At 53.5% G+C, this 25,922-nt stretch overlaps 1 protein-coding gene across 2 annotated transcripts in view; it reads left to right on the plus strand.

Annotated features, from left to right (window-relative positions):
* Positions 1-25,922, plus strand: part of MAP4 (microtubule associated protein 4) — a 107,873-nt gene that overhangs the window by 72,088 nt on the left and 9,863 nt on the right. Inside the window, exons 12-16 of one of the 2 annotated variants that reach the window (XM_065744873.1) lie at positions 451-621; positions 19,879-19,979; positions 20,863-21,075; positions 22,488-22,665; positions 25,820-25,879. In XM_065744873.1, coding sequence (XP_065600945.1) covers positions 451-621; positions 19,879-19,979; positions 20,863-21,075; positions 22,488-22,665; positions 25,820-25,879 — 723 coding nt within the window. Of the gene's footprint in view, positions 1-450; positions 622-11,528; positions 13,045-19,878; positions 19,980-20,862; positions 21,076-22,487; positions 22,666-25,819; positions 25,880-25,922 lie in introns of those variants that run through there. The other variant, XM_065744874.1, reaches the window with a different exon arrangement.

Consider the following 25,922-nt stretch of genomic DNA (forward strand, 5'->3'; position numbering starts at 1 on the left):
CTATTCCCAAGTTCCTGTGAATGTGGTGACACTGGATAGGGGCACCGCGCTGGGGATGGAGTGTATTCTCCATCTGTTTTAGAGGGCGTAGAGTCAAAATTCAGTTGTTGTTGGTTTTTTTTTCTGATTCTTTATTTATTTTGTTATCATGTTTTGATGAACATCCTCACCCTGTGTCTGCGAGCGCTGCCGTGGCCTTTGCTCCACACTTCAGCTGCACCTCAGCACATCAGCCAAAATATACAACTGCTTCTTAAAATGGGATTGCAAGATGATACATGGCCAACTCTCAGATCTTATCATCCTCATCCCTACTAAAAATAAAAGAGCACCTGAACCCTCCCCCAGCAGCTTTTTTTTTAAGCTGATGGTTCCCGTATTCGTGAAAGCCCAAGCATTCCGGTCATATGTTTTCCTATTTCAATTTGGTTTTTCTATTTCTAATTTCAGTTCCAGTAGAAACAAAAGAAGACACTGCGCTCAAAAACAAAGAGCTGCTTTCAGAACAGTCGGTTACTGCTGCAGATGTCCCTGTTCTGGAGCAGCAAAAGGAGGAGCCCGAGCAGAACCACATCCAGCACGCAGAGCCCCCGCCAGGAGCACCCCTGCAAGAGCCCGCAGGTACAACAGAAATAACACTTTGCTTTTAGCAAGGAGATGTCCTCTGGGAGCTGCTCACCTTTTCCTGCTGACTGCACTGCCACCTGAGCAAGCAGAAAATGTTTTGCACCAACGAGGTGTGCGGTCCTTTGAGCCCAGCAGAGGTTCTGCTTGCACTTTGCCTCTGTTTGCTGCACTCCCTCTCTTTTCCCCTCCTTGTTCATGGGACCAGAAGCCCACGTGTGGCTGCTGCTATTCATCTGTCGCTGGTACTGGCTTGTATCTGTTGCAGGATATAGAAGCTCTCCATCTTTTTGCCATTGCCACCAGTTGTTTTCTTTTTTAGGGGTTTTCTTTTTTGGCATTCAAAAGAACCATTCATTCTTATTGCAGTATTCCTAGTCAAGACCTCCTTCCAAATTGGGTCCTGTAATTACCAAAGGAGAAGGTGATTTTTTCCTTGCTCCACTGACGCAGCCCCTCCCACGAGCTGTTACTGCTTGCATGTGTGGCTGGAGGCTGATCTGTGGGCCGGGGCTGGCTGACATGATGGATGCTCCCTTGGAATCAGTGGCTGTAGCTAAGGAAACCCGGTGCTGCCCACAGCTGAGCACAGCAGATGACTTCTGCTCACACTGTGGGGCCGCAGCTCCTTGCTCCCCTCCCTGCCGTGCCCTCCCCCCAGCCTCCTCTTCCCACCAGAGCTCTATTTTTACATTTTGGAAGGCTGCCCGTTAGAGAGAGAAAAAATCTACATCTGTGATCGTGCGTGGAGACAAAATAGATCCTTAATGCAGTTCTGATGAGAGATAAGGAGCCCTTACAAGAACCACTGCTCTTTGGTGGGGTGGAGTGTTTTGAAACAGCATCGCCGTGCTCATGGGTAACGGTTCCTTCCGTGTGTAAATGCCTTTCCCGGCCCCACCGAGGTGACATAGCGTGGTCCCCCAGCTGGAGAGCTGAACTCGCGTGCACACCTGTATTTGCTTGAAGCCAATGGTCGCTTTGATGTTTGAGCAGGCTTCCTGTATTCCAGGTCCACCTCCCGCACAGATCAGGCAAGCTAACAAACCGAGTGGACGCGGGGTTGGCCCGGCACAGCCTGCCCCGCCGCGCGGTGCCGCGGAGCTGCGATGCTCTGCTCCCTGGAGGGCAGCGGAGCCGCTCCCGAGCTGCAGAGATGAGCCTCGGGAGAGCTGGGACTTGGAAGGGCCTCTGGCTATTGTGAAGAAAAAGAAAAAGAAACCAAAACAAAAGAGAAACCAGCTGCCAAGAACCGTGGAGTTCTGGGATGGAAACGCAGCGGCCTCCAGAGCTCCTAAGAGTTCTCCACCCGCTGCTGAATTGCCCATCGTGCCTGCAGAGCTTGCCTCAGGAAACAGAGCTTCAGAGGTGCCAGAGGACGCGACAGTCATAGCTGGGAGCCTCATCCTGGAGGATCCGAGCGCCCACGCCGTGCCAGCACTGGGCCAGCAGGGCCCCAAGAGCAGCACGCCGTTCAGATCGGTGCTGGATGCGAAAAATAGAGACATCATGAAAGCAGAGGAGATGAGAGATGACAGCTTGAGGTTGCAGTCCAAGGGGAAAGGAAAGCAGGTTCCCTCAGAGCAGAGAGGCGAGGGTGGGGTGGGAGAGACTGTAACAGCAGAGGTGCCAGCCACGTCTGTGGGAAGCTTTCCTGATAGAAATGGGAAGAGGAAGGGTAGGGAGCCAGCGTGGGCTGACCTGAAGGCGTCTCCTTCAGAAGCCATCCATATAAGCAAGGTAGAAACTCCTTCAGAGATGAAACCTTCCCAAATTCTCCCTTCTGATAAAGGTAAGGATGCTAAGGGTGTACCTCCCAAGCACAGAGGGCCCAGTGACGCCCGCTGCGAGCTTCAGGCTTCCAGTGGGTCACTGGGAGAGGCAGCAAAGGAGAACGGTGAGCAGAGCAGAGAGCTGGGCAATGAATCCTGCCAAGCATCTCCTCCAGCCCCATCCACACTGCTTCCCAGCAAGCCAAGGGCAGCAGATGGAACCAAGCTGGCATCCCCTGGTAAACACGAGGCTGTTGGCTTAAGTACTCCTGAGGGAGTATTGAAGACCCCGACAGATAGCACCAAAGTGTCTCTTGCACCCTTAGTGGCTCAGAAACCTGAGGAAGGTATTGCTCTGCAGAACAGGAAGGCTGATGGTTGTGCTGAGCAGCCAGCTCTTCTGGCAGCCAGAGCTGAGGCAGCACGCAGCAGTACAGGAGTGCATTCCCCTGACAGAAGCAAAGGGAGCAGGTTTATTGCTGAGGAGCAGCAGACTGGAAAAGACATCAGTGTCGCACATGGGATGGACAGACCTAAAAAAAAGCGCAGTGAAGGGAAAGGCAGAAGAGTCCGAGCTCTCCCTGAGCAGGTTCTGGAGGGTGAGGGCACTGATGGAGGGAGGATGGGGGAGGCGGTGAGAGAAGTGCCTTTCCCTGATAGGGGCAGGGAGGGTGGTTATGCTGCCAGAGGACACTTATCAGCAGACAAGCCGAAAAAAAGAGGTAGTGATGGGAGAAGTAAAAGAGGTGAAAAAAGCTTTCTCCAGCAGCATTTTGTTGAGAGTAAGATGGGCCTTGGCAGCTCTCCTGACGGAGCTGGTACAGCTAAGGAGGTCAGCGATGCGGGTGGTGAGAGGGGCTGTGTCACTGCTGTGTGTTTCCAGGAGGACACGTCAGTACAAAGGCCCATTGAGCGAGTGACAGAGGAGCCCAGAGAAAATGCTGGGAAATGTGAGATGGCCGAGCCGGGCACTTCGGGCCAACAATTCCTTCCATCAGGTAGGAGAGATGATCCAGAGCATCTCACTGTGGCTGACAGCGTCAGCCAAACAAAGGAGGTCAATGTCGTGGCCAAGGGCAGAGAGGTTGGAGATGCTTCTCCAGGTGAATCAATAGGGATGGGTTCCGATGCAGACAAACGTAGGAAAAGGTGTAGTGATGGGAAGAGGAAAAGAAGTGAGAAAGGTCCTTCTGGGCAGACAGCAGTCCTGGACACTGGGGTGGGGGCAGCTGCTCTTCCCAGCACCGAGAAGGGAACTGGAGAAACGAAGGAAATGACCTCTGGTAAAGAGGAGGTGCCTGATTCTGAAATAGGGGTTTTGGTGGAGAACCTGACCACTGTAACAAAGGAAGTGCTGGAAAAGCCTAAAGGAGAGGATGAGAGTTCCTCTTATCAGCCAGTTCTTCCAGGTCATAAAACAGAGGCAGAAGTAGGTGACGCTAATGAAATGTGGCCCACGACTAAGGGTAGGGAAGTAGATGTTCGTGCAGCTGAGCATGGGGCAGATGCAGTGATGGCGCGTGGTCCCACCAGGGAGATGGAAGCAGACAAACCTGAGGACAAAGGCAGAGAAACAAAAGGCAGAGAGGCTGAGGGCACCCAGGGGCAGACTATAGCAGCGGGTCCTGGTAGCATCCCTGCCGTGGGTGGAGAGGTGGGCAGTGCTCAACAGACTCGGTCTAAAGAGAACCATTTCAGTGCTCCAGTAAGTCTGCTAGGTGACCCAAGTGATGCTACTAGAGCACAAGCTGCTGCTGCACCTCTGGAGCCAGAGAAGCTGAACACAAGGGGTAAAGAGAGATGGCAAAGGGCAGAGGTTGGCCCAGAGCTCCTCCTGGAGCCCAGCCCAGGAGCAGAGATGTGTGCTCCTGGCAGCAGTGCCGTCAGCCTTCCTGGTGCAGAGCATCCTTCAGTGGTAGATCACAGCTCAGCCACCGTTACTGAGAGATCTACAAAGAGAAGTAGTGAGGGAAGAGGGGAAAAATCCAAGACTGCCCCCGAGCAGCCACCCATGGGGCCTGAGGTGGAGTTTGGGATGGAACAAATGGGTTTCGTAGATGAGAACAGAAATATTAGTTTCCCCATTGGCACTCAAATGCTTTGGGATCATCAGGGGAACCAGTTGGAGTCCTTCACCTGGGGGGCAGGCGCTGGGGGGCTGCCTTCAGCTGAAGTGACTGCAGAGGAGAGCAGCAAGGAGCCTGGATCCGGTGCTGGGAAGGGGGTACACAGCCCAACACCTCCCGAGCATCCCATCGGTGTGGGGCACAAAGAGCCCGGGAAAGAGGGGCCAAAGAAAGAGGAGGAGAGAGGCAGAGGGACCGGTGCCCAGCGCGGGGTGGAGGCGGATGGACTGCTGTCTTCTGGTCGCTCAGCACAGCGTGACGTTCGCTCAGAAGAGGACGAAGTTCACCTTTCTCCCGTGGCGAAGGCGGGTGATAAAGAAAGTCATATAAAGCGAAGCGGTGCCGGCACTCCCTCTGCCCTTCCTCAGGAGGAGGCAGATGTGCAGTGCTGCCCGGCTGCTGGCAGTGCCCAGGGGGCGGAGGGGGCAGGAGGTGTCCCCTCCACGGAGAAGGACGTGGAGGCAGCGGGGAGCGGAGCATCGCGGGCTGCGGTGGAAGGGCCGATGGGGAAGGACACGGACGGGGCCGGCGTGGGGGCAGCGATGGAGGGCCCAGGTGGGTCGGGAGGTGGAGCGGAGGCCGCTGGCGTGGGTCAGAGTGCTGCCCCCCAATCCCACCACGAGGATGGCAGTGAGGTTCACCGCCGTCCCGCAGAAGGCCATGTTGGAGGAGCCCCTCCCGAGGCCATCCCAGCGCCGGAGGCTGAGGGCACCATTAAGGAAAAAGAAGAATGTGAACCAAAAGCTGACAAGGGGGCGAAGAAGGAGCGAGTGAAAGCCACGGAGCAGCTGAAGGGATACATGAGACCCACCAAGGCCAGAGGGCTGCCCGCCGTGCCGGCCCGGCCCGCTGCTCCGGACGGGGAGAAGCAGAGGCAGCTGAGAGGCAGCGCCGCAAGCCGGCCCAGGCAAGGCAAAGGTGTGTGCGTGTGATGGGCTGGCAGCAAAGCCCGGAGCTTGCGTGCGAGCCAGCGCTGCTCGGCGGCATGAACACGTAACCGTTAATCCTCGGTGGCACCAGCGAGCGGGGCATGAGCGGTGTGTGTTGGCTGATCCTAAAAGGCTGCTGGTTCTGCTTGCCTGGCTCACAGTGCTAATTCCCAAACCTTAAAAGATTCACAGTTTGGTCCGAGTTTCAGAACTTGATGATTTTTTAATCCGTTCCGAGTTGATTTGACGTATAAATTTTGTAGCACTCTGAATTTTGAAGCAGACTTGCACTTCTCGGTGTTAAGTGCCCATTCACTTCTCCTCATCGGAGATGGAAAGTGGCATCTGTCTGGAGTGCTGCAGTGAACCCTCGCCCTCACTGCGCAGCATCGATGCCACCGCAGGGCAGGAACGGGATATTCCCGTGGCAGGGAGCGTTCCCGATGGCTGTCACGCTGTGGGGTTTGGTTTTAACGCCCCACCGGGCCAACCGCAGCCATCTGCTCCCCCACGGGCAGCTGGTTTGGGCCTTCACCTTAAGGTACCTTGAGCATCTCGTGTACAAACCTCCTGCCAGAGTGAGCACTGTGCTGGAGCAGAGCAGGACAGCAGAACCCCGCGCCGATGGGCTTTGGGACTCTCCTCTGAGGATGGACTTTAGGGGTTGGTGCTGTTTGCCTGGCTGCTGACCAAGGAACAGATGGCATTAATTTCATAGAACGAGAGGAAGTTCATGGCGGCTTCAGAGTGGTGACTGTAGTAACGATGCAGATGGGACGGCAAAATGCCGTGGGTTTTCTGCTCAGCCCGAGCCTTCCTCGCAAGAAATTGGTGTCTGGGGATCGCAGAGGTCGGGCGCCTCGTCCCCGCTCCTTCTGCCTTGTCATCAGGCATGGAAGTTGGGGCTGCTCCTGCGGAGTTCCTCGCTGCCAGTTTGCATGATGCAGTCACTAACTTAACAGCCGTCGAGCTCTTGTGCGCCTTAACACGCTGGTCAGGTTGTGGAGGGGGTTTGTAATTTTAACGAGTGTTGCATAACCCAAAGTAGTTCTGTTTTGGTGGAAGTGGTGTTCTCTGCATGAACTTGTGCCTGCGGAAGTAATGTTCTTTGGTGCATGATGCTACAAAATGGGAAAGCTAAGGACAGCGTCGTCCTTTTTATAGAGAGATAGATATATGTGTATATAACCTTTCCATCGTCTGCTGGAAGTCATTATTTTCCTTGCTAATTGCTGTACTTAAGGGAGCAGTATCCTGGTAGGAGACCCATGCAAAAAAGGAGCTCTGGAGGAGCACACCAGGTAAACGCAGGGGCTGCAGCTGGGGCTGAGCTGCCTTTGGTGCCCTATTGAGGCTCTTGCATTTCCTTCTGCTGCCCACCAGCTGTGGGGAATGGCGGCATGGCAGCAATGCCCCCAACTGAGTCGGGTGCAGAATGCCTTAGGCTGCATCCGGGGATGAGTGAGTGCACGCATCGCTTGAATGAAAGTCTGAAGTGGAAATCAGTGAAGGGAAAGTGTTGACATTCAAGACCTTGAACATGCGTGCTTCTTTGCTGGAGGAGTTAAAGAGAGCCAAGAGATGGTGTGGTAGTCCAAATGTTTGTGAGACTGATGGGGCTGTGGGTTGAGTTTGATGATGGGGCCAAGGGTTGTACTTGCCAATGGGGCCATGGGTTGCTCTTGCTGATGGATTCAAGGATTGTACTCACCTTGGGGCCATGGGTTGTGTTTGATGATGGGGCTGTGGGTTGTACTTTGGTTGTACTTGCCTTCTACCTGCTGCTTCATTCTCCTGTTAAGATGATGTTGACCAGACCATGGCCAGCACTTCATGTGTGTTAGGTGGGACTGTGATACTTAACACTTGGCAACGTCTGATAGAGAATCACAGAATAAAATACCCTGAGTTGGAACATCTGCACACAGGAGCTGTTCTGTTGCCGCAGGGAGCAGTCAGTGATGCATGATCAGAATAATGTGGATATTTTGGACAATCTTCTGCTGAGGTTGGGTAACCAAAATCTCTTCAGCCAGACTGAAGTCTTACAGGGTGTTCTAGAATAACAGGACGGTGCTCTGAAATGCATCAGCTACTGCATGAACTGCTAAAATAGGTACAGGCTCAGAGATACAGCTCCCTGGGGAGCCATGGCAACAGTGATGCTGCAGATTTCTTGCTGACAAAGTTTTGTGTCTCAGATAAACTCTGCCTGCAATTTAAAGTTTTGACTGCAATTTAAAGTTAGGAAACATCGGGATGTAGATCTGTTTGTGCAATTTGAATTTTCATCTTTTGTGCGTCTTTTGGATTTCTTTCCGCTTCCCGTGTTTGTTGTTGCCCACGTAAGAGCTGCCCCAGATTCTTGTGGAAAACTGTTTTGTCCCATTGAATGGGAGGAGGCAGCTGAGGTGATGATTGGAATGTATGGGGCACAGTCAGCCTTTAGAACGTGACCGAGCCTTTATGCTGCATCCAGCTTGAAATTCAAACTGAAATTGGAAATTGCACATAAAAATCAGGTTCCTCTCACAGTACTCCCAAGCAGGTGCCTGAGATCTGATGCCAAAGCACAGCAAACAGAGGGTGGGATGGAAGGGTTTCTGCCATCCAGTGCTGGGCTGTATGCCTCACATGTATAGCTCTCGTCCCTCCGTTCCTCAAGCTGTATTTCAGCATCAGGACATTAAACACTTTTTCTCTCCAGTCTTCCCTTAAGTAATAGTTACACACCAAATAGAGGGGAAAAAAAAAACACACACACACACAAAAATGTGGTTTCAATAGCTTGGATTTTGTATCTCGTGTTTTTTGGTTTGTCCAAGCCCTTCTGGAATCACATGTGACAGCCAGGGTGCCACCCCTGCTTAATTACAGCTTCTGCTTTTCTTGTCCTCGCTGTGTTTTCTTTTCCCAGCTGGTTTGCATCGTGCTGGTGTCCTTACCACGTTGAATCATGGTCACGATTCAATCAGTGCTTCCACAGTCACCCCTCGCTGTACAGGGGCTGCAGTTCTGCAGGACCCCGTGCTGTGATTGGGTTTGTGAGCTAACGAGGTGTGCATGGTTTGTGACCAGATGCCACTGCAGCTGGGGATGTGCTTCTTAACAACAGAGCGGTTCCGTAATCCCGCTTTCTTAATGATCAGAATAACACCATTAATGAAGACCTGCTAATTATCCCAGATAGGTATAGGAAGTGAAAGGCAATGGCACCAGCCAGTTCTGTCAGTGCTAAATGTGTTTATGAAGCAGCAAGAGGACTTGGCTCTTATCTGCTTTTCCTCCATAAAGCAACGGGGTGGATTTGAGTGTGCTTCAGGGAGGTATCAGTTCTAATCTTAATCAAGAGGGGAATGTAGAAGGCAGTTTTCTGACCTGGCAGCAGGTATCCAGAGGCCCCTTTGCGTGGTATTTCTCAGTTTATAGCTCCAATGGTCTTCCTATGGGGACATGTTCCTATGAGGACGTGTTCCTATAAGGAGGTATTCTTATAAGGATGCTCCCACAGCTGTCCGACCAGTGTGTGCCCATCTCTTCCATTGCTGCTGGTTCTTCTGCAGCCAGGACCTTGCAGTGCCAGCTGGGGCAGGTGGGTGAGCTCACGGCCCAGCAAATGCTCCTGGCAGCAGTGTGTGAGGGATGGGTCTGGTCAGCCTGATTGGTAATAACGCTTAATTAGAGATGATGTTGGTTGGAGACGCTGGCAGGGAGGAGCTCATCCTGGAAAGCAATGTTGCCTTAGAAACCGGCGCATAAGACTGCACAGAAATGATTGTGTTAGATTAAAAAAAGGGGGAAAAAAAATGCAGCAAAGGCATTAGGAGGGATCAGTAATAGCTTCAGGAGCGGAGCAAAAATAGAAACGCTGTGCTGATCCATCTGCTGGGGCTGGGAGCCATGGGTTGGGCACTGCTGTCGCTGCTCCCGACCACGGAGTGCTCAGTGGCTCTTAGTGGGACGTGGCACGTCTTCCTTGGGGAGTCCTCCCCTCCAGGGACAGTGTGGGCATTGACACGTGTGGGACGCTGCAGGGCACGGGCCCAGGAGCTGCACCAGGGCCTCCCTCACTCCTGAGAGCTCCCTCCATTGGTTGTGCCACCATTTTTGTGTCAAAGTGCTTCTTCTGTTGATAAGGGTTGATAGTGATAGGGCAAGGGGGGATGGTTGTAAACTAAGACAGGGGAGATGGAGGTTATTGGTTACTCAGAAGGTGGTGATGCACTGGAACAGATCGCCCAGAGAGGTTTGTGGGTGCCCCATCCCTGCAGGCACTCAAGGCTGGCTGTGGCTCTGGGCAGCCTGCTCCAGTGGTTGGTGACCCTGCCCAGGGCAGGGGGGTTGGAACGAGATGACCTTTGAGGTCCTTTTCAACCCAGGCCATTCGGTGTATTCTCAAAAAGAAAGATGGTAAAGAGCCACGTGGGTGGAGAAAATGTGATGTATGAAGAATAGTAATCCTTCCTAAAAGGGTGAAAAAGCAGTGAATGGGTTTCCTGTCCAGAAGTCCCTAATGCCCTTCTGGTCCAGCAGCTCTTAGCATGGCCCTTCCCAAATTGAGGTGGTTCTTTCTAAAGCCCTCCAAGTCCTCTTCTTGCCTGCCCATCCGCCCATCCTTTCCTCCTTATCTTTCATTCCCTAACAGAGTTTCTGCTATAATTAAGAAAACGAAAGCTTTGCGAGGTGCTCCAGGAAGGAGGCCGGGGCCGCTGGCTCCATGCTGTGCGCATTGCCCGACTCAATCTTGCTGAAAGTGAGGAGGGAAGTGGTGGTGTCACCAAAAGGAGGGACAGCACTTAGATGGGACCAGATGACTTCAGGGCTCCCCCGTTTTTGGGACCAGCCTGGATGCTCCGAGTGAGGGAAGCGCTGGCAAACGTTAATCCCGCATCAATTAAGAGAGGAAACAGAAGCCTCGAGCTGAGCTCCCGTTTCCACTGGAAGATACCCATGAATATTATAGTTAAAAATATATATATACAAAGCCGTGGAGGCCTTTTGAGAAGCAGAGCTCGTGGGTGGAAGGATTCTGGTTCATTTGAGGGTGTTGTGAAAGATGCATATAACTTACAGCTCCTTAGTCACTGTTTTTAAATATAGCCCCATCCTAGAGCTCCAGCAGGAGGGGTGAACGCGTGGGTCGCGGTGTTTCTCAGCAGCAGGTTCAGTTCGGGGGGCGTAGCACAGCGTGCAGCCTCGGGCTGTAGAAGTACCGCTGCGCTCCGTCGGACGGGAGCGGGGAGCGATGCTGCGGCTCCAGCCGCGGTGCCCGGGGGGGGGTCCTCCGTGTGAGCGGGGGGCAGCAGCGAGGGCAGGGAGCCTGGCAGGGCTGCGGGAGCCGGGACGTGCACCGTGGCGGGTCCGGAGCATGGTCTGGTATGTTTCGTTTTCTTTTTTTTTTTTTCTTTAATTGAAATGAGGGAAATCAGAAGTCGAGCACCCCCGGCCCTCTGCTGTGTGGGATGTGATCCTGCCCGGCTCTGCCCGCTTGCCCGTGGGAGCGGTGCTGCTTCTGCTGCGTGAGCCCCGGAGTCCTCAGTGCAGCAGCGCTGTGTTCACCGGCTCCAGAAGGATGTGTGCACATTGGCTGCAAACAAAGCCCCTCCGCCGGCGGTCACCGCGTTGGGGGTGGGCTCCGTGTGGGTTTCGGGTTTGCTCCGGGTGGGGAGGGGGGGGGAATGCTGAGCCTGGTTCATTGCTATTGCTGCGAGCGGCTCATCAGCGGCAATTAACGATTGTAAAGGCCCTGATCGTTAACACGGCGTGGTGGAGGAAAAAGGAGAAGGCTCTGTCTCCGGCTGTGTGCGACGGTCAGAAGTGCCGGTCCGAAAAAACCATCTCTGCGAGAGCGCTGCGACCCCACTAGCATCATCCAGAGACCCCCACCGCCGATACGGGAATCTGCAGAGCTAAAAGGAGCACAGGGGCGGACCCCTCCCCCCCAACCCCCCCCCCCCCCCTTTCCCTGTGTCAGCCAGCAGCTCAGAGAGTGGCTGCGGTGGGCAGGAAGGGGTGGGAGCGGGGCGGGGGGACGGGAGGGAGCTGCTGCGAGTGGGGGCACGAGCGGCGTCACAGCCCGGGCTGAGCCGCGCAGCGCTGGGGCACGCCGAGCTCCGGAGATGTCTCTCTCCAACCAGCAGCCCTCCGAGTACAGCCCGCTGTGCAAGGGCAAGGCCGAGAGCTTCTCGGAAGCCTTCCACTGCATGGAGTCCCCGAAAGACTTCGGGAGAACGGAATTTGAATGGCAGAGGACGGAGGGGAAGCTGAATGAGATCGGCCTGAATGTGAACTCAGGGGGACCGATGAAGGACGGGCTCGTGAAGAACGCCGGCTTCACGGATGAGGATAAGCTGTGCTTCTTCGAAGGCAAACTGGACAAAGAGCTAAAAATAGCTCAGAAAGACAAAAGGGAAATCGAGGTGCAAGGCAAAGCGTACCAGGCAGCGGCGGGTCACCTTGAGAGCTGGTCTTTGATTGCTGACCCGTTCCCTTCGGCTGAGGGGAGCTTTGCGAACCCCAAAACCACTGATTTCCATGTGGGGCCGGTGGGAGCTGACAGAGCGTGCCCTGGGCTGGGCAAAGCTGGAGCCGTCACCGACCAGGAGAAGGTGGCGGGGAGAGCCGGGGTGGAGAGCCGAAGCCACGCAGAGCCCGGCCCTCCCGTGTCCACGCCGGAGAGCAATCCCAGCAAGTGTGCCAAGGAGCAGGAGATCAGCAGCTGGAACCCCAATTTCCACCCCATCCCACCGAACGATTCGGGCTCTAATGAAGCGGCCGTGAAAAAAGATGGAGCCCCCAGCTATTGTGTGATCGGGGTGGGGAACGGCAGCCGTGTGCAGAGCGGGTTTTCCCCCTCCTCAGCCGCCGTGAAGATGGAGCCCCCGACCACCACCGTAGAGCTCGCGCAAGATGACTCCAAAAGTAATTACTTCAGTAACGCCGCCGAGATGGAGGAAGAGATGGAAGACAAGCTGAGCTGCGCCGACGACGGCGGCTTTCTGAACAGGGCTGCCCAGCAGAGGAAGGCAATGAGGCGTGCCATGTCCGAGTGCTCGCACTTATCCGTGCCCCTAACCCTTAACCTGGCCGACAAGTACCCGGAGCCGGTGCTCCGCGAAGACGTGGCCACCGGGCTGCTGTCACCCAGCAGCACCCTGAGCCAGTGCTCCAGCCCCACTGCTAGGAAGCCTGGCACTGCCATCAAGAGGGCAATGACGGTGGCGGAGGAGCAAGCAGCCGGCGTTGGCGAGCTGCCTGGTTTGGTGGTACGGGAGCACCCGGAGCACGCGGCCGAGGAGCCGGGCACCAAGAGGAAAGAGGAGCACGGCGGGGTGGGCAGGAAGGAGCCGAGCAGCCCTGGTTCGTACCACAGCAAGCTGGAGCAAATCCCCGAGATGGGCTGCCTCGACAGAGGGAGGGAGGAGGGGAAGGGGGAGAAGAGAGGTGCCACCGGGGGAGCTGCCGGCGTCGAGCCTCCGAAAAGCAAAAGCACTGAGATGGAATCCAGCAAAGCTGCTCCGCCAGAAAGGAAAGAAATTGAGGTCAGCGATGCTCGGAGCACTCTGTCTCCCAAGCAGGATTCGCCGCGTGATGGTATGTTGCTAATTTTTACCTCCCTGGGGAGGACGCGGACAGGAGGAAGGAGCAGCTCGCTGCCTCGGGAGGAGGGGGGGTTCATACACCTGGAGGGGTGGCACCGGCTGGGGGCTGGTGCTGAGAACAAAGAGAGGATGAAAATGGAGGACCTTTTAAATACTGCTGCTCTTGCGGCAGCGGCAGGCATGAATTGCTTGCTGGGACCCCACACGGACTTCGCATCCTGCAGTGTGCACGTGGGTGAGGGTCCCATGCTGCTCCCTCCTGCACGTGCAGGTGCCCTTCCCGTTGGGCTGTGGGAGCTTAAAGCTATCAGCTTCTCCCCAGGTGTCTGAGGATTGCCCTTTTCAGCCCAGCCCTCAGCACCCCGTGCTGTTTATCCAGGGTGACCGACACAAGAGCGTGGCTGGAATGGTTTCTGTCACTCAGCTCTTCCCAAGTACTTCAGGGCTGGTACTCTGGATGGGATTCCTGCTGCCTTTTGTGGCCCCTTTCCCAGCACCCAGCTCTGACAGAGCTTTCCCCATTGCTGCTTGGTAGTAGTGGCTCTGTAGCAGCTGTTGTGTGAATGAGGTCAGTCTCCCCAGATGTACAATTTGGGAGAATTGTGGTTAACCTTCGCTCCCCAGCCCAGAACGACACCCCTGTCCCTCCTTCTCTGTCCCTCTTTCCCTTCTCACCCCCAGATGTGGGGCGCAAGGAGGGTCGATGTGCTTCTTGTCTGTAGCCTGCGTTAGGGAGCGTCCATGGGAAGGAGAAAGAAAACGTGCTGGGGAAGGAAAAAGATGGCACAGGAATTGTGGCGCTGATGTGCCCGCACCGCTTGGCTCAGCCTGCAGAGGAGGAATCAGAGTCACAAAACGTCCAGTCGCAATGCCTGCTGTGAGAGGGGAGGGGGACACAGGACAGCAGCACGGGGCAGTGGGGCTCCAAATGCTTTGTTTGAGTGGTGCTGGGCTGTCTTTGCCCCAGGACAGGCAGAGCAGGGCAGGTGCTGTGCCGGGGGTTTGGCCGTGGTTTGTGGAGTGCTGCTGACACCCAATGGCTTGATAGCAGCCCCAGGAGCGTGGCAGCCCTCTGATGATCCATCTTCCTTCCCGCTCTCAGGAAGCACGTTCAGCACGGTTGTATTGTGTCTCTCATGCCCTTTAATCGTCCCTCGTTTCCTGATCTGATGCCTGATTTGGTGGCCCGTGCCCAGGAGTTGGAACTGAGTGATCTCTGAGATCCCTTCCCACCCAGCCCTTCCATGGTTCTGGTGCTGTGGTTTCCTTGGGATGCTCCAGTTCCCAGAGCTCCCTCCGGACCCACATAGTGCAGCTGTGGCAGCACAAACCCCCCTGCTCTGTCACACCCCCACCTCTCCCCTTCTCTCAGCATTACCTTTCTCCTTACGGTCTACTTGGCACACAGATTCTGAGTCATCCTGGCAGCTGTGTGATGAAGCGGTGTCACTTCTGGGTGTCACGGGTGCACACATCCATCCTCGGGGTCTGAGTGGAGGTGTCACAGCCCCATGGACCCACAGCAACCAGCACATCCCACTGCTGGCAGAGCAGCACCGGGGCACCCATGGGTCAGTTTGGGGCATAAGAGGACCCACACTTCTGGACAGCTCAACCTGTGCTGTTGTGTCGTGCTGATGCTGAGGTTTATTTGCACTGTCACAGACTGTGCCCTCAGTGAGGAATCATGGAATTGCAGAACCATGTGGGACCGAAGGGACCTGCAGAGGTGCTGTGGTCCTCCTTTGGACACGCAGGTGCACACTGTGGCTGTGCAGGCTGTCCCATGGAGGCACCATTTAGAACACACGTACAGAGTCTTTGAGGCAGGGAGATGTAAGAAACGCTTTCCAGTGGATTGACATGTTTTCCCCTGGGGGGCTGAGCATCAGCCATGTGAAGGTCACCGAGGGATGGGGACATGCAGGGCTTCTTCTGCTTGGCTTGCCTTTTGTAGGCGAGTGCTTCCCATCACCCAGATGTACCCACCCCACGTGGAAGTTCATTCCTCTTGCAGTCTGTTTTGTAAAAGCTGACATGCGGTCCTCAGCGCGCAGGTGTGAGTGCAAGCTGCTGCTGGCAGAGCTGGCTGGGCTCTGCTAGGCAAGGCATTGTATGGTTAACAGAATGAATAGTGCCAGATAGTACTGCAGTCAAAATATTTTACAACTGGTATAGTTAGAAAGATTACTGTGATGGAAAGAGACAATCGAAATAAAGGAAAATGCTCACCCACGACCTAGGCTTGCATTAGGAAGCCCCAGAGGGCAATCTCCAGTGGTGGTCTGCCCCTAAATGGGGTCTGGGAGAGCTGGAGCCAGGCTCCACCCCCTCTGCTCACACAGGTGCATTGCCTTCACCTGTGCTCCCGTGGCTCAGTGCTCACCTCAGGTGATCGATGAGTGGTTCAGGCCGTGGTTCAGCAGTTCCCATACAACAACGAGAATGACTTCTTTATTCCCTGTGCCAAAAGGAGTGGTGAGGGGTTGCTCAGGTCAGGTTTGCTTTGTGCTGCTGCGTGCAGCGCCTTGCTAAGAAACCCACTCTGGATTTATTCCCTGCTGGAAGAAGATGTGGTTAGATGCGATGACCCTCGCGGTCTTTTCCAGCCTTAATGATTTTATTATTCTTAATGACTCTATGAAAGCCTAGCAGCAGAAGCAATAGAGTCTATTTTTTGGCTTCACGTATGTGCAGTTTAGAAAGAAAATTCCATGGCTGAGTCTGAGGTGCTTCAAACTCTGCTGAGCTTTTGCTTCCCCTCCTCTGGCACAGGCAGAGGGGCAGTGCCGTCAGCGTGGCTCCAGGTTTGGGCTGACAGGGCTGAGTGGCACACGGTGCTCTGCTCCCCTATGGCATCAGCAGCCACCGCAGTCCCTGTCCACGACAGTGGGTTGCATTGTTTCCTGCACTGAACAATAGATCTGATTCATGTACCGTTGAAGCCAGTGTGTGATTTTGTGCACATCCCTAAAATGTCAGCTCCGACGGCATCCCGTGCAAAAAGCGGTGCCATTCCCCACTGCTTTTTTCCACTTTCTTTGAATTCCCTCTGCTTCCAGAGTCTTCTGGCTCTGAAGTGTCAGGCACTCAGCTGGACCAGACTCGTCCTGGTTTTGTGAGCCTCGTTTCTCCGTCAGCCCCTGAGCTGTTTCTCGGTGTCCCGTGGTGCTTGCAGCACATCACTCTCGTTGTGCGTGGAGAAGTGAATGGTCTGAGTCGCCCGTCCCTGCTGGGCGAGGCTGTGGCTGCTGTCACCCCACATTTAAATAGATAGAAGTTAATTATGGGATTAGGAAATATCAACCCCGCTGCTTTGTAGCAAACTAACGACGTTTGCTCAGGGGATGTTACTGGTGTGGTGGTGGTTTGCTGACACAGCTCCTTGCCGGATGAAATCATGCTTTTAATGAGAATGAGAGGAAGTGAAGGACTGCAGGCTGGAAGGGAAGGTCAAGAGAGATGGACAGAGCCTGATATGGGGTCCCACAGAGTCCTGGTTTGATGCTCAGCTTCAAGCACTGAACATCACTCATGTCTCTTGGGGGCTGAGCTGGAAATGAGTGCGGGAGATCATTAAGAGGAAAGGTTTGATAAGAAAAATGTTTACAGTGAGGGAGGTGAGGCACTGCACAGGGTGCCCAGAGAGGTGGTGGTGCCCCATCCCTGCAGACCCACGGTCAGGGGATGGGCTCTGAGCACCGATGGAGCTGTGGCCGTCGCTGTGCATCGCAGGCAGTGGGACCACACGGCCTTTAAAGGTCTCTTCCAGCTCAACCCGTTCCAGGATTCTGTGATTCAGTGGTCAGGTACAGCACAGGAGCTGAGAATTTGCTCTGTGCAATAGTGGTGTTGTGCTCCTTGTATCTGTTGTAGTTTCCGTGGAAATGAATAGGAACGACCTCCGTGTGTTGGTTACTCTAACCCTGACTGCAGGCTGTGCGTGTGGTTTGTTTCTGGAAGAAAATGTTCTGATTTAAGACTTCCATTCCCATGTAAAACTAGTTTTGCTTCTGAGGTTGTTTACGTTGAAGAGAGAGTAAAGATGGCCGCTGCCTTATTGCTTAATCTATTTCTCTTAATGGATTTTCTGTTGATGACTCTAATCCGTATGAGAATGCCGGGGCTGTTGCAGTGAATGATGCTTAGCTCGGCTTATCCCGCTGATATCCCCCGCTGGGGATTGGGGCTGAGCGCGTGGCCTCGCTCACAGCCACGTGGGGACGTGGCTGCAGATCCATCTCGGAGGGGGTACAGAGCCCATAAAGTGGGGCAGGTGGAGTGGGAGCGGGTTGCTGCGGTCTCTCATCCCTCCTGAAAGGCTCTCGGCTTCTTTTCGCCCCAACCCTGGAGGTGCCCAACACCTGAGCTGTGCCAGGGCAGGGGTTGGAGCTGGATGGTCTTGGAGGTCCCTTCCAACCCAACCATGCTGTGATTCTAAGTAGCCAACTACCAGGGAAGAGAAGAAAACAAGGCCTGGCAGCGCTGACCTTCTCAAGGCGTGGTGTATGGTCACCACTCTTGCTTATCTTCCCTTTCACTTTGGCTCCCCTTGGTAGCAGGGAATAGAAGTACTTGTGCTGGAATGGGCTGCCCAGGGAGGTGGTGCAGTCACCGACCCTGGAGGTGTTCAGGGAACGTTGAGACGTTGTGCTGAGGGACATGGTTTGGTGAGAACCATTGGTGATGGGTGGACGTTTGGACTGGATGATCTTGTAGGTCATTTCCCACCTTGGTGATTGTATGATTCTGTGATGAGCTTCAGACACTTCATGTTGGGTCTTTCCCTGTCCCTTCTGACCTGGAGAATGAATTTTTGGGAGGACTTCTCTTGCATGAGTTGCTGTGTGGTACTTGGGAAATAGCCACATGTGGGTTTTGTTCTACATCAGTTCCACGATCCATGAAATAGAGCAGTGGAGGGGTTCAATGGGGATGAAACTGCAGGAATTCTGATAGGAAAAGAGAAGCAAGTGGGCAAAAAAACCCCATCCCTTTATAGGTACATGAAGTATTGGAGGAGAAGCCCCATGGTGTGGATCCTTGGGGATACTCAGAGGACATCAGGGCAAAGCCCTGAGCAACCTGCTGTAATTTGGAGCTGTGTTGAGCTGGGAGTTGGTCTGAATGACCTCCAGATATCCCTTCCAGCCTGTGTTTAATGTTATGTAGTTACATGGGCTACAGAGCTGCAGGAGAAGGTCGTGGGAAGCCGCAGAGCTCAGCCCCAGCCCGGGCAGCCTCCAGGCTGCGAGCCACAGGGTGGTGGGGGGCTTTCTGTTGTGGGACAGTGGGCTCATCTTTTTCCTTACGTTTAGGAAACGTTTGTAACCAGGACTTGGCTTTGGGACAACAGGTGAGTAATTGTGTACGGTGTGGGCATCCTCCTCTGTGTAACACAGGGCCCCGACACTGACCAGAGCAGAGCAGTGGCTCAGAGTAGAGCTGCTCAGAGCTGATGTCCTCAGGGTACTTCTGAGTACTGCTGCCATGCAGAGGGACCTGAAGGGGCTCTTCAGTGACTCTTGCAGACTAATGAATGGATCTCGTGAAGGTTTGGCAGCTTTTCACAATATTTCCTGCCACGAGCACAACTTCCCAGGCAGTTCTGTGCTGTGGATGACAGAGAGCACCCTCCCAATTAAAGGATGGGTGGAAGTGAGCGGTCTGGTGAGCGTGTTGGGCTGTTAATTACGTGCAGACAGCACAGAATGGTTCCTCCTCCATCCCCAGGGCTGTGTGGGGGTGGGACCCCCTTATTGGGGCCACAAACAGAGCCCTCAACCATCCGGGTTCCCTCCCCCATCCTCAGTGCTGTTCCCAGGTGTGGGTCCATAACGTTTGTCACCCTGTGCTTGGCTCCATCTATTGGTGATGCCACTGCTCTCCATTGAAGGGCTCAGCTCTGCTGGTGTGTAGCTCTGTGCTCCCCTGGTCGCTCTGTGTGTTCCCCGGGGCTGCTCACAGTGTCCTGTGCTGTGCTCCGTAGCTGGTAAGGCAACGTGGAACAACACACTGTGATGCACTGCAAAGCTTGGCAGCTACTGGAGAGTGGGGAGAAGCCGTAGAGAAGAGCCAACGTAGATGAGCTGCAATAAAAAGCCCTTTCTGGAGGAACCCAGCTGGTACGTGTCGGTGCTCGTGGCTCAGGCAGTGGGCAGGGTGCTGCTGCAGGCTTCGTGCCACCGCTGAGCGTCCTCTGAGTGAGAAAACAGGAAGAGAGTCGGCCATCTTCCAGAGATGCAGAGAACAACGTCTCACTGTCTGCCTGTTGTGCTGTGGCTGGCGGATGGGGACAATCCCTCGCCTTGTTGCGGTGTCCAGCACTGATGGGCTTTGTCTGTGCTCACCTCGCGTGGCTCTGTGCACTGCCCGGTGCTCGGAGCCACGCGGGGCGGCATGGGGTGGGCTCTCTGTGCAGAAGGAGAGGTCAGGAGGGAGCAGCCACGATGAAAGGGGGAGGTGGAAAACGGTGCCCTGCGCTGGGAGGAAGGCTGCCCAGGGAGGTGGTGGAGTCACCAGCCCTGGAGGCGTTGAAGGAACGTGTAGACGTGGTGCTGATGGTCATGGTTTAGCGAGAACTGTTGGTGCTCAGTGGGTGGTTGGTCTGGATGATCTTGTAGGGCTTTTCCAACCTTGGTGATTCTAGGATTCTGGTTTTGGGGAAGTTTTCCCCCAGATAACCAACCCATAACTTTCTGTTCTGTTTCCTCCTCTTATGGTATTGAATAATAGGGAAAAAAGAATTAAAACAAACCACCCAACCAACCAAACCAGCGAAAAAGGCTCAAACTGAAGACTCCATTCTTCTTTTTTTTTTTGCCAGCAAAACCAGAGGAGCCCAAAGCAGCCGAAGCTGTGACAGGGAATGGCATCTCAGCACCCCCCAACAAGGAGCTGCCCCCGAGCCCCGAGAAGAAGGCAAAGGTAGGGGTCCTTCCCCCTCCCCCTCCTTGCTTCCGTGCTGCCCCTTTGTTGGCTTTGCTGCTTCTTAAGCCACAGCCACACGAGTTCTGTTTTCTGAGCCACCGTTGGGGAACCGTTTTACTGAAGGGAAAACCTTCAGTTCTGAAGTTGCAAACCCGTAGCCAACTTGGCTGAAAATGAGTGTAATGACTTTGGGTAAGCTTTGATTTAAAACGATTCTCTGCCCGGCACCTGCCGTGCAGAAGTAGGGAAGATTCTCAGTAACACTTGTGCTGTGCTGATACTCCCCCACTTGTTGACGGTGTCACATTGGCAATGTCACTGCATTGCAATTAGCACGGAGAGGTCCTGCTCAGGGCCCCGTGCTCCCTTACCCTAGGGCTGCTTGTGAAGCATGGCAGAGGTGTGCCTCCAGCAGCACGCAGCCCTTGGCAGAGCCCACACTCCTGCAGCTAGCACGGGGCAGGGAGCGCTTGGCTGCCGGAGCTGATCAGGTCAGGAATACAGCTTGCCCTCCGCCGTGTGTGTGTGTAATTTGGAGGGCAGCATCGTGCTCCTGCACGCAGGACCGGATGCCGGGAGCAGCCATCACCAATCCCAGCTCTACCAGCGCTCCCTTCTGTCGCTTCGGATGTCGCTGGAGTAAATCCTGTTCACTGCAGACTGAGTGGTGAAACTCCACGGGGCTCTGACGTGGTCACCTCCGTCCCGCTCAGAAAATAGAAAGCTTGATTCTTTTCATTTGAATTACCATCCTTTTTTTTTTTACGTTCTCGCAGCTTGACGTTTCGGTTTACCACGTGCTGTTTTTGTTGTTCGTTGTTGTTGTGTTTCGTTTCGTTTCCTTTTGATCCCGGATTTTGCTTTTTGAAAACCCATAAAGCCTGCAGCATCCACACCATCAGCAAAGCCTGCAGCAACGAAAGCCAGGCCCGCGGCCGCCACCAGCCCCAAGCGGCCGGCCTCTGCCACGCCTGGCCCCCACAAAAAGCCCACCAGCCCCACGGCGGGCCCTCCTGCCACCACCACTCCCAAGCGCCCGGCCAGCAGCACCACACGGCCCTCCACCCTCACTCCAAAAGAGACTAAGCCAAAGGTAAGCACCGGCGTGCTGCTCTGAGGAGCTCCCAGAGCTCCGGGATGTCTTTGTGTGCCCTCTCCTCTGCCCCCAAGTGAGAGCTGGTGCTGATGGTGGAAGGCGATGGCAGCAAACGCGATTTGCTGCGTTAGGGAGGCGTGCAGTTGTTGGAGAGCTGTGAGTGCCTATCCCTGGAGGTGCCCAAGGATGTGGGGGAGTCCTGAGCAGCCTGAGCTGGGGGGCAGCCAGCCCATGGCAGGGGTTGGGGCTGGAAGTGGCTTTCAGGGTCCTTCCAACCTAACCCAACCATTCTTTGGTTCTGTGATATTTTATGGGTCTATAATCTCTAAGATCCCTTCAAACCCAACCATCCTATGGTTCTGTGATCTTTAAGGTCCCTTCCAAATCCACCATTCTATGGGTCTATGATCTCTAAGGTCTGTTCCAACCCAACCCATCCCATGGCTGTTGGTCTTTAAAGTCTCTTCCAACCCAACAATTCTGTTTCTGTGATTTTTGGTATCAGTTTCCATTAAGTCACATAGGGCATCAGATCCCAGGCATTTAGTTCTCACAAAGGCAAACATGAAAGTCGACTACATTCTCATGATTTTCCTTGTGAACTGTCACTAAGTACACAGGATATTTCTCTATTTCTGTATTTATTTCGTGCCATTTTGAAATACAGATACACTTCAAACCCAGGATAAGTGTGAAATCCAGACAAAAGCAAGGGAAAACTGAGTGTGGAGCTTTGGTATTAATATTAAAGGAGGAAAAACAGTTTGAACACTTCAGTATTTCCCACTGATTGTTTCTGTATGAGGGGATGGAACTGGATGATCTTTAAGGTCCCTTCCAACCTGTGCCCTTCTATGATTCTGTGGCCATTATAAAACTATCTAAAGATAAATAATACATGTATGGGCTTAGCAGAGGTTGGAGAAAATGTCTGTGGACACTTCTTAAAGTGTTTCATCCGAAGGCTCAGTTAAGGCATCCACGCCCAGCGTTAACGTCAGGGAATGTCCCTTGGAGTTTCCCTGGGCTGACTTGTGTGGCCTTTCTGCACGGTGCAGACCCAGAGCTAACAGACATGGACATGTGGAGCATCCCTCCCCAGCTCTTCCCATTTGATCCAGGTAGCATTGGAATCAGCTTTTGCCTGAAATCCTGCTGATGTTAAGGCAGATTTTAAGATCTAGCGAATCTAGTGACAGATGAAACCTTCACCTCTTCTTATCTCTGCTCAATTTATTTGGCCAAGGTCTCATCTGTGTCTTATTTGTGTTCAAGGATTTACCTTCTAGTCTTAAGAACACCTTCTCTGTGAGAAAGATAAACCAATTCATTTCACGCTTTCTGTTGGCAAACACTTCCAAGAGGCCGTCAGCGAGCTGCTGGCTTTAACAGAACCCATTCATTTCCAGGTCACAGATGCAAAGAGCCCAGAAAAGAGGACCTCGCTCTCAAAGCCTCCATCATCTGCTGCTCCTCGAGCTGCTGCCAGGAGCACCACTGCCACTCCTCGGACAACGGCCACGTCCCCCGTGACTGCAGCTGCTGGGGCGAAGAGTACCACTGCCTCCCCACCCAAGAGGCCAACATGTAAGCATGCCCCCTTTGTTTCCAGCAGGTCTGTTTCTAAGCATCTGCTGGTTTTTGGTTGAGGAGCACTGGTGGTTCATGCAAAGGGACGTGTCCATCACGCAGCTGAGTGCAGCTTCTTGCTGTGCTCAGCAGTCATCGTGTTGCCATCGTGACCTCCAGTTTATTAAAGAAGTTTGTCTCTTAGTAAGCAAGCTTGATATCTTCAGCTTCAAAAAAAGAAACCCACGGGGAAATAAAACCTTAAAGTGCAGCTCCTTGTGCAAAGCTGTGGCTGCTGTGAACCTGAATCCCTTCAGCGGTGTAAGCAGCTGTCAGTCAGACCGTGGCCGGGTGATGGGAGGCTCAGTGCAGGTGGAGATAGCAGCTCTCCTCACAGAGCATAAGGCCAGATCCTGTGCCAAGGCACGCAGGCAGTTGGTTGGAATTTTTTCTCTGCTGAGCTTCCTCTTCCAGAAATAAATCTGAATGACCTTCGAGGTCAACGTGGATCAGCTCTGTGTGAGTTGGGGTTAATGCAGCTACTGAGCACGTGTGATTTATGAGGACTCAGCTCTCTCCTGGCACTCAGCTCTCTCCTGGCAGAAGTCTGTCTCCAGCCAAAGTCTGGTGGCTTTCCTCTCGCCTGGTGGCTGGAGAGCTTGGAAATCACATCAGCTTCCCCCGAAACCTGTATCCATCCAGGGTGCTGCTGCCAAGAGGGAACTCCAGTGGGTTCAACACAGCCAACACAGCAGCGTGTTACCCTCTTGAAAACATCATTTTCACCCATCTTAATGGTGGAAGTTCAGATGAAAACATAGTGAAATGTTTTCAAGTCTTTTCGAGGGGTTGGGCCTCGTCGTCGCTTATCAGAATGTCCTGGAGTCATAGAACAGCTTGGGTTGGTTCCAGCCCTTAAAGTTCCCAATGAACTTGTACTGCTGCACATCAGTTGCTTTGCTCCGTGAGCCCCAGAGCGTGAATTCATAACCCCTGTTTCCTGAAAGAAGAATGGTGGTGTAACTGTGGTGTCGTGTATTCCACCACATGTACATCCCACGCTTTCTTTTGCTTGGGGGGGGGAGAACATAATTACTCCTGCGCAGAGGAAGCGTTGCACTCTGCACTTCGCAGTGCATCGTAACCCGTCCCGTGGACGTTCTGTTGGAATTCGTTTTGTGCTCTTTTGTGCAAACTGCAGCACAGAATGCTTGACACATTTTAATGAGTTCAGCTGAGTTAATTTCTCCTTCCAAACTTGAGACGAGGACAAAGGAGAAGTGGCATCCGATGGCATCTGAAAGGAGATGGAGTCACTGATGCAGAGACACGGGGAAGTTGTTCCAAGTGACAAGATGTGCAGGGGAAGGGGCTCCTGTGCTGCTGAGGGTGTGAGACCTGGCCAGTGTACAGAGGGGAACCTGGGACGGGTGAGGGAGACCTGAGGATGGCTGGAGGAGCTCTGCCAGGAACTGAAGCAGTCCTAGGTCCGGGAAGGCACAAGGGAGACAGGGTTGGTGAAGGAGCCCCATCCCTGGAGGTACTCCAGGCCACATTGTGTGTGGCCCTGCACACCTCCTCTGGTGCTTGATTCAGGGGTTGGCAGCCCTGCCTGCAGCGGGGGGATGGAAGCGGGTGGTCTTTGAGCTCCCTCCCAACCCAGCCACTCTGAAACCCTACCAAAGAGGGGAGGCCTCTTTTGGAAGGGGTCAAAGCAATGGTGCAAGGAAGGGTGAATGGTTTTGTGGAGCCATGAATGGCTGCAGGTCAGGCAGAGCAGATGCAGCTCCAACGGGATGCTCTGATGGAGAGCACGGAGAGCTGAGTTCCTTCGATCACAGCGTGGACTCTTAGGGCAGCACGTTAAGACAGATAATAACTTTCTGGCAGAAGGTGGCATTTCAGAAGGACATCTGCTCTTGATTTTTACATGTCAAAAGCCAGAACCTGCCACTTCCCTGTGGCTTGCTCAAATATTTTATCATTCTCTCTATGTGAACCCGTGGATAGTGGCTTCTGTGGAAGTTGCATGGCTTCCCTTCTTCAGGTGTTGGCTGTCAGCCTGCCAACAGAGAGACTTGAGTTATGTTCAGAGCTAGCCTTAATTATTATCTATATTTAGGTTTTCCCTCAGCGTGAAAATGATTTCTGTTTGTGTAAGACCACCTCTCTATCTTTCCAAGGTCTTCACCCATCATTATAGTCCGTTTTCCCAGTAGCTTTACCAGGTCTTCAACATCACGTGCTGCTAACACACGTGGGGTTCTGGTGCCTGGTCCCTGCTGACACGAGCAGAAATAATCACAGCTCTTTGTGAGCCAGTGTTTGCTCCTCACGCCCTCACACCAAACAATGCTGTGCCCCTCTGTCAGCTCTCCCAGTCCTGGGGTCTCAGGGAGGGAGACCCAGTTGGTTCGAGAGGGCCTTGTTACGTGATTGGCTTTAATTATGTATCTGTCCTTAAGGCCTTATTAAATTATTCCAGTGTGTTTCATCTCATTAGCTCATGTCTTCTCCATGGTGTTTAATTGAGTGCTTTTAGCAAGGTCTGGATGGAACGATCCAGAATGACCTGACCTATGCTTATGTGCCCCTTTTGCTTTTTTTATTGTGCTACCATGCTATGAAATCCCCTGCCAGCCCCTGCAGTGTACCAAAAAATCTAGGACTGGAAATTAAGTATTATCATCATCAACTCATTCAAATAAGGTTCTGTTTATGTATTTCAGCGCATGATTTTTACTGGTCCATGGTTTTGTTCTGCTTTTTGTTCCTGGTTTACTGACCTCTGCCTGCGTGGGATGTAATCAGGTCACGATGGCTGGGGTTTGCCCGAAGGCACATTGCCACTTCAGTGATTGATTTTATTTTCATACGATTATAGCAGGGACCAAAATGTGCAATAACCTCGGCACTGGTTTAAACTGATCTGCCCATAAGAAGTGATGGGTGGACAAACAACGGGTTTGTTTTTGCTATTTGCTAAAGAGAGGCCTTTGAAAGCAGTGAAAGTGGGGCAGATTAACATAATGTTGGAGCGCTGTCGGATTCTGGAAGTTATTTTAGGAAAGAAAGCAGCAATGTGATGAGCTCGGGGGGAGGCTGTGCTTCCCACCCACACTGATGGGCTTTCCCCCTCTGAAGCACTAATCACACATTCTGCATTGGGCAGCTATCAAGACCGATGCAAAGCCTGCGGACGCCAAGAAGACGACTGCCAAGTCCCCATCAGGTAATTCTGCTGTTTCCATCTATTCACATCCTCTGTCAGGGCC

The sequence above is a fragment of the Cyrtonyx montezumae genome, unplaced genomic scaffold (assembly GCF_038088225.1).
Source record: "Cyrtonyx montezumae isolate F1298 unplaced genomic scaffold, pur_monq_1.0 scaffold_32, whole genome shotgun sequence".
Taxonomy (NCBI): domain Eukaryota; kingdom Metazoa; phylum Chordata; class Aves; order Galliformes; family Odontophoridae; genus Cyrtonyx; species Cyrtonyx montezumae.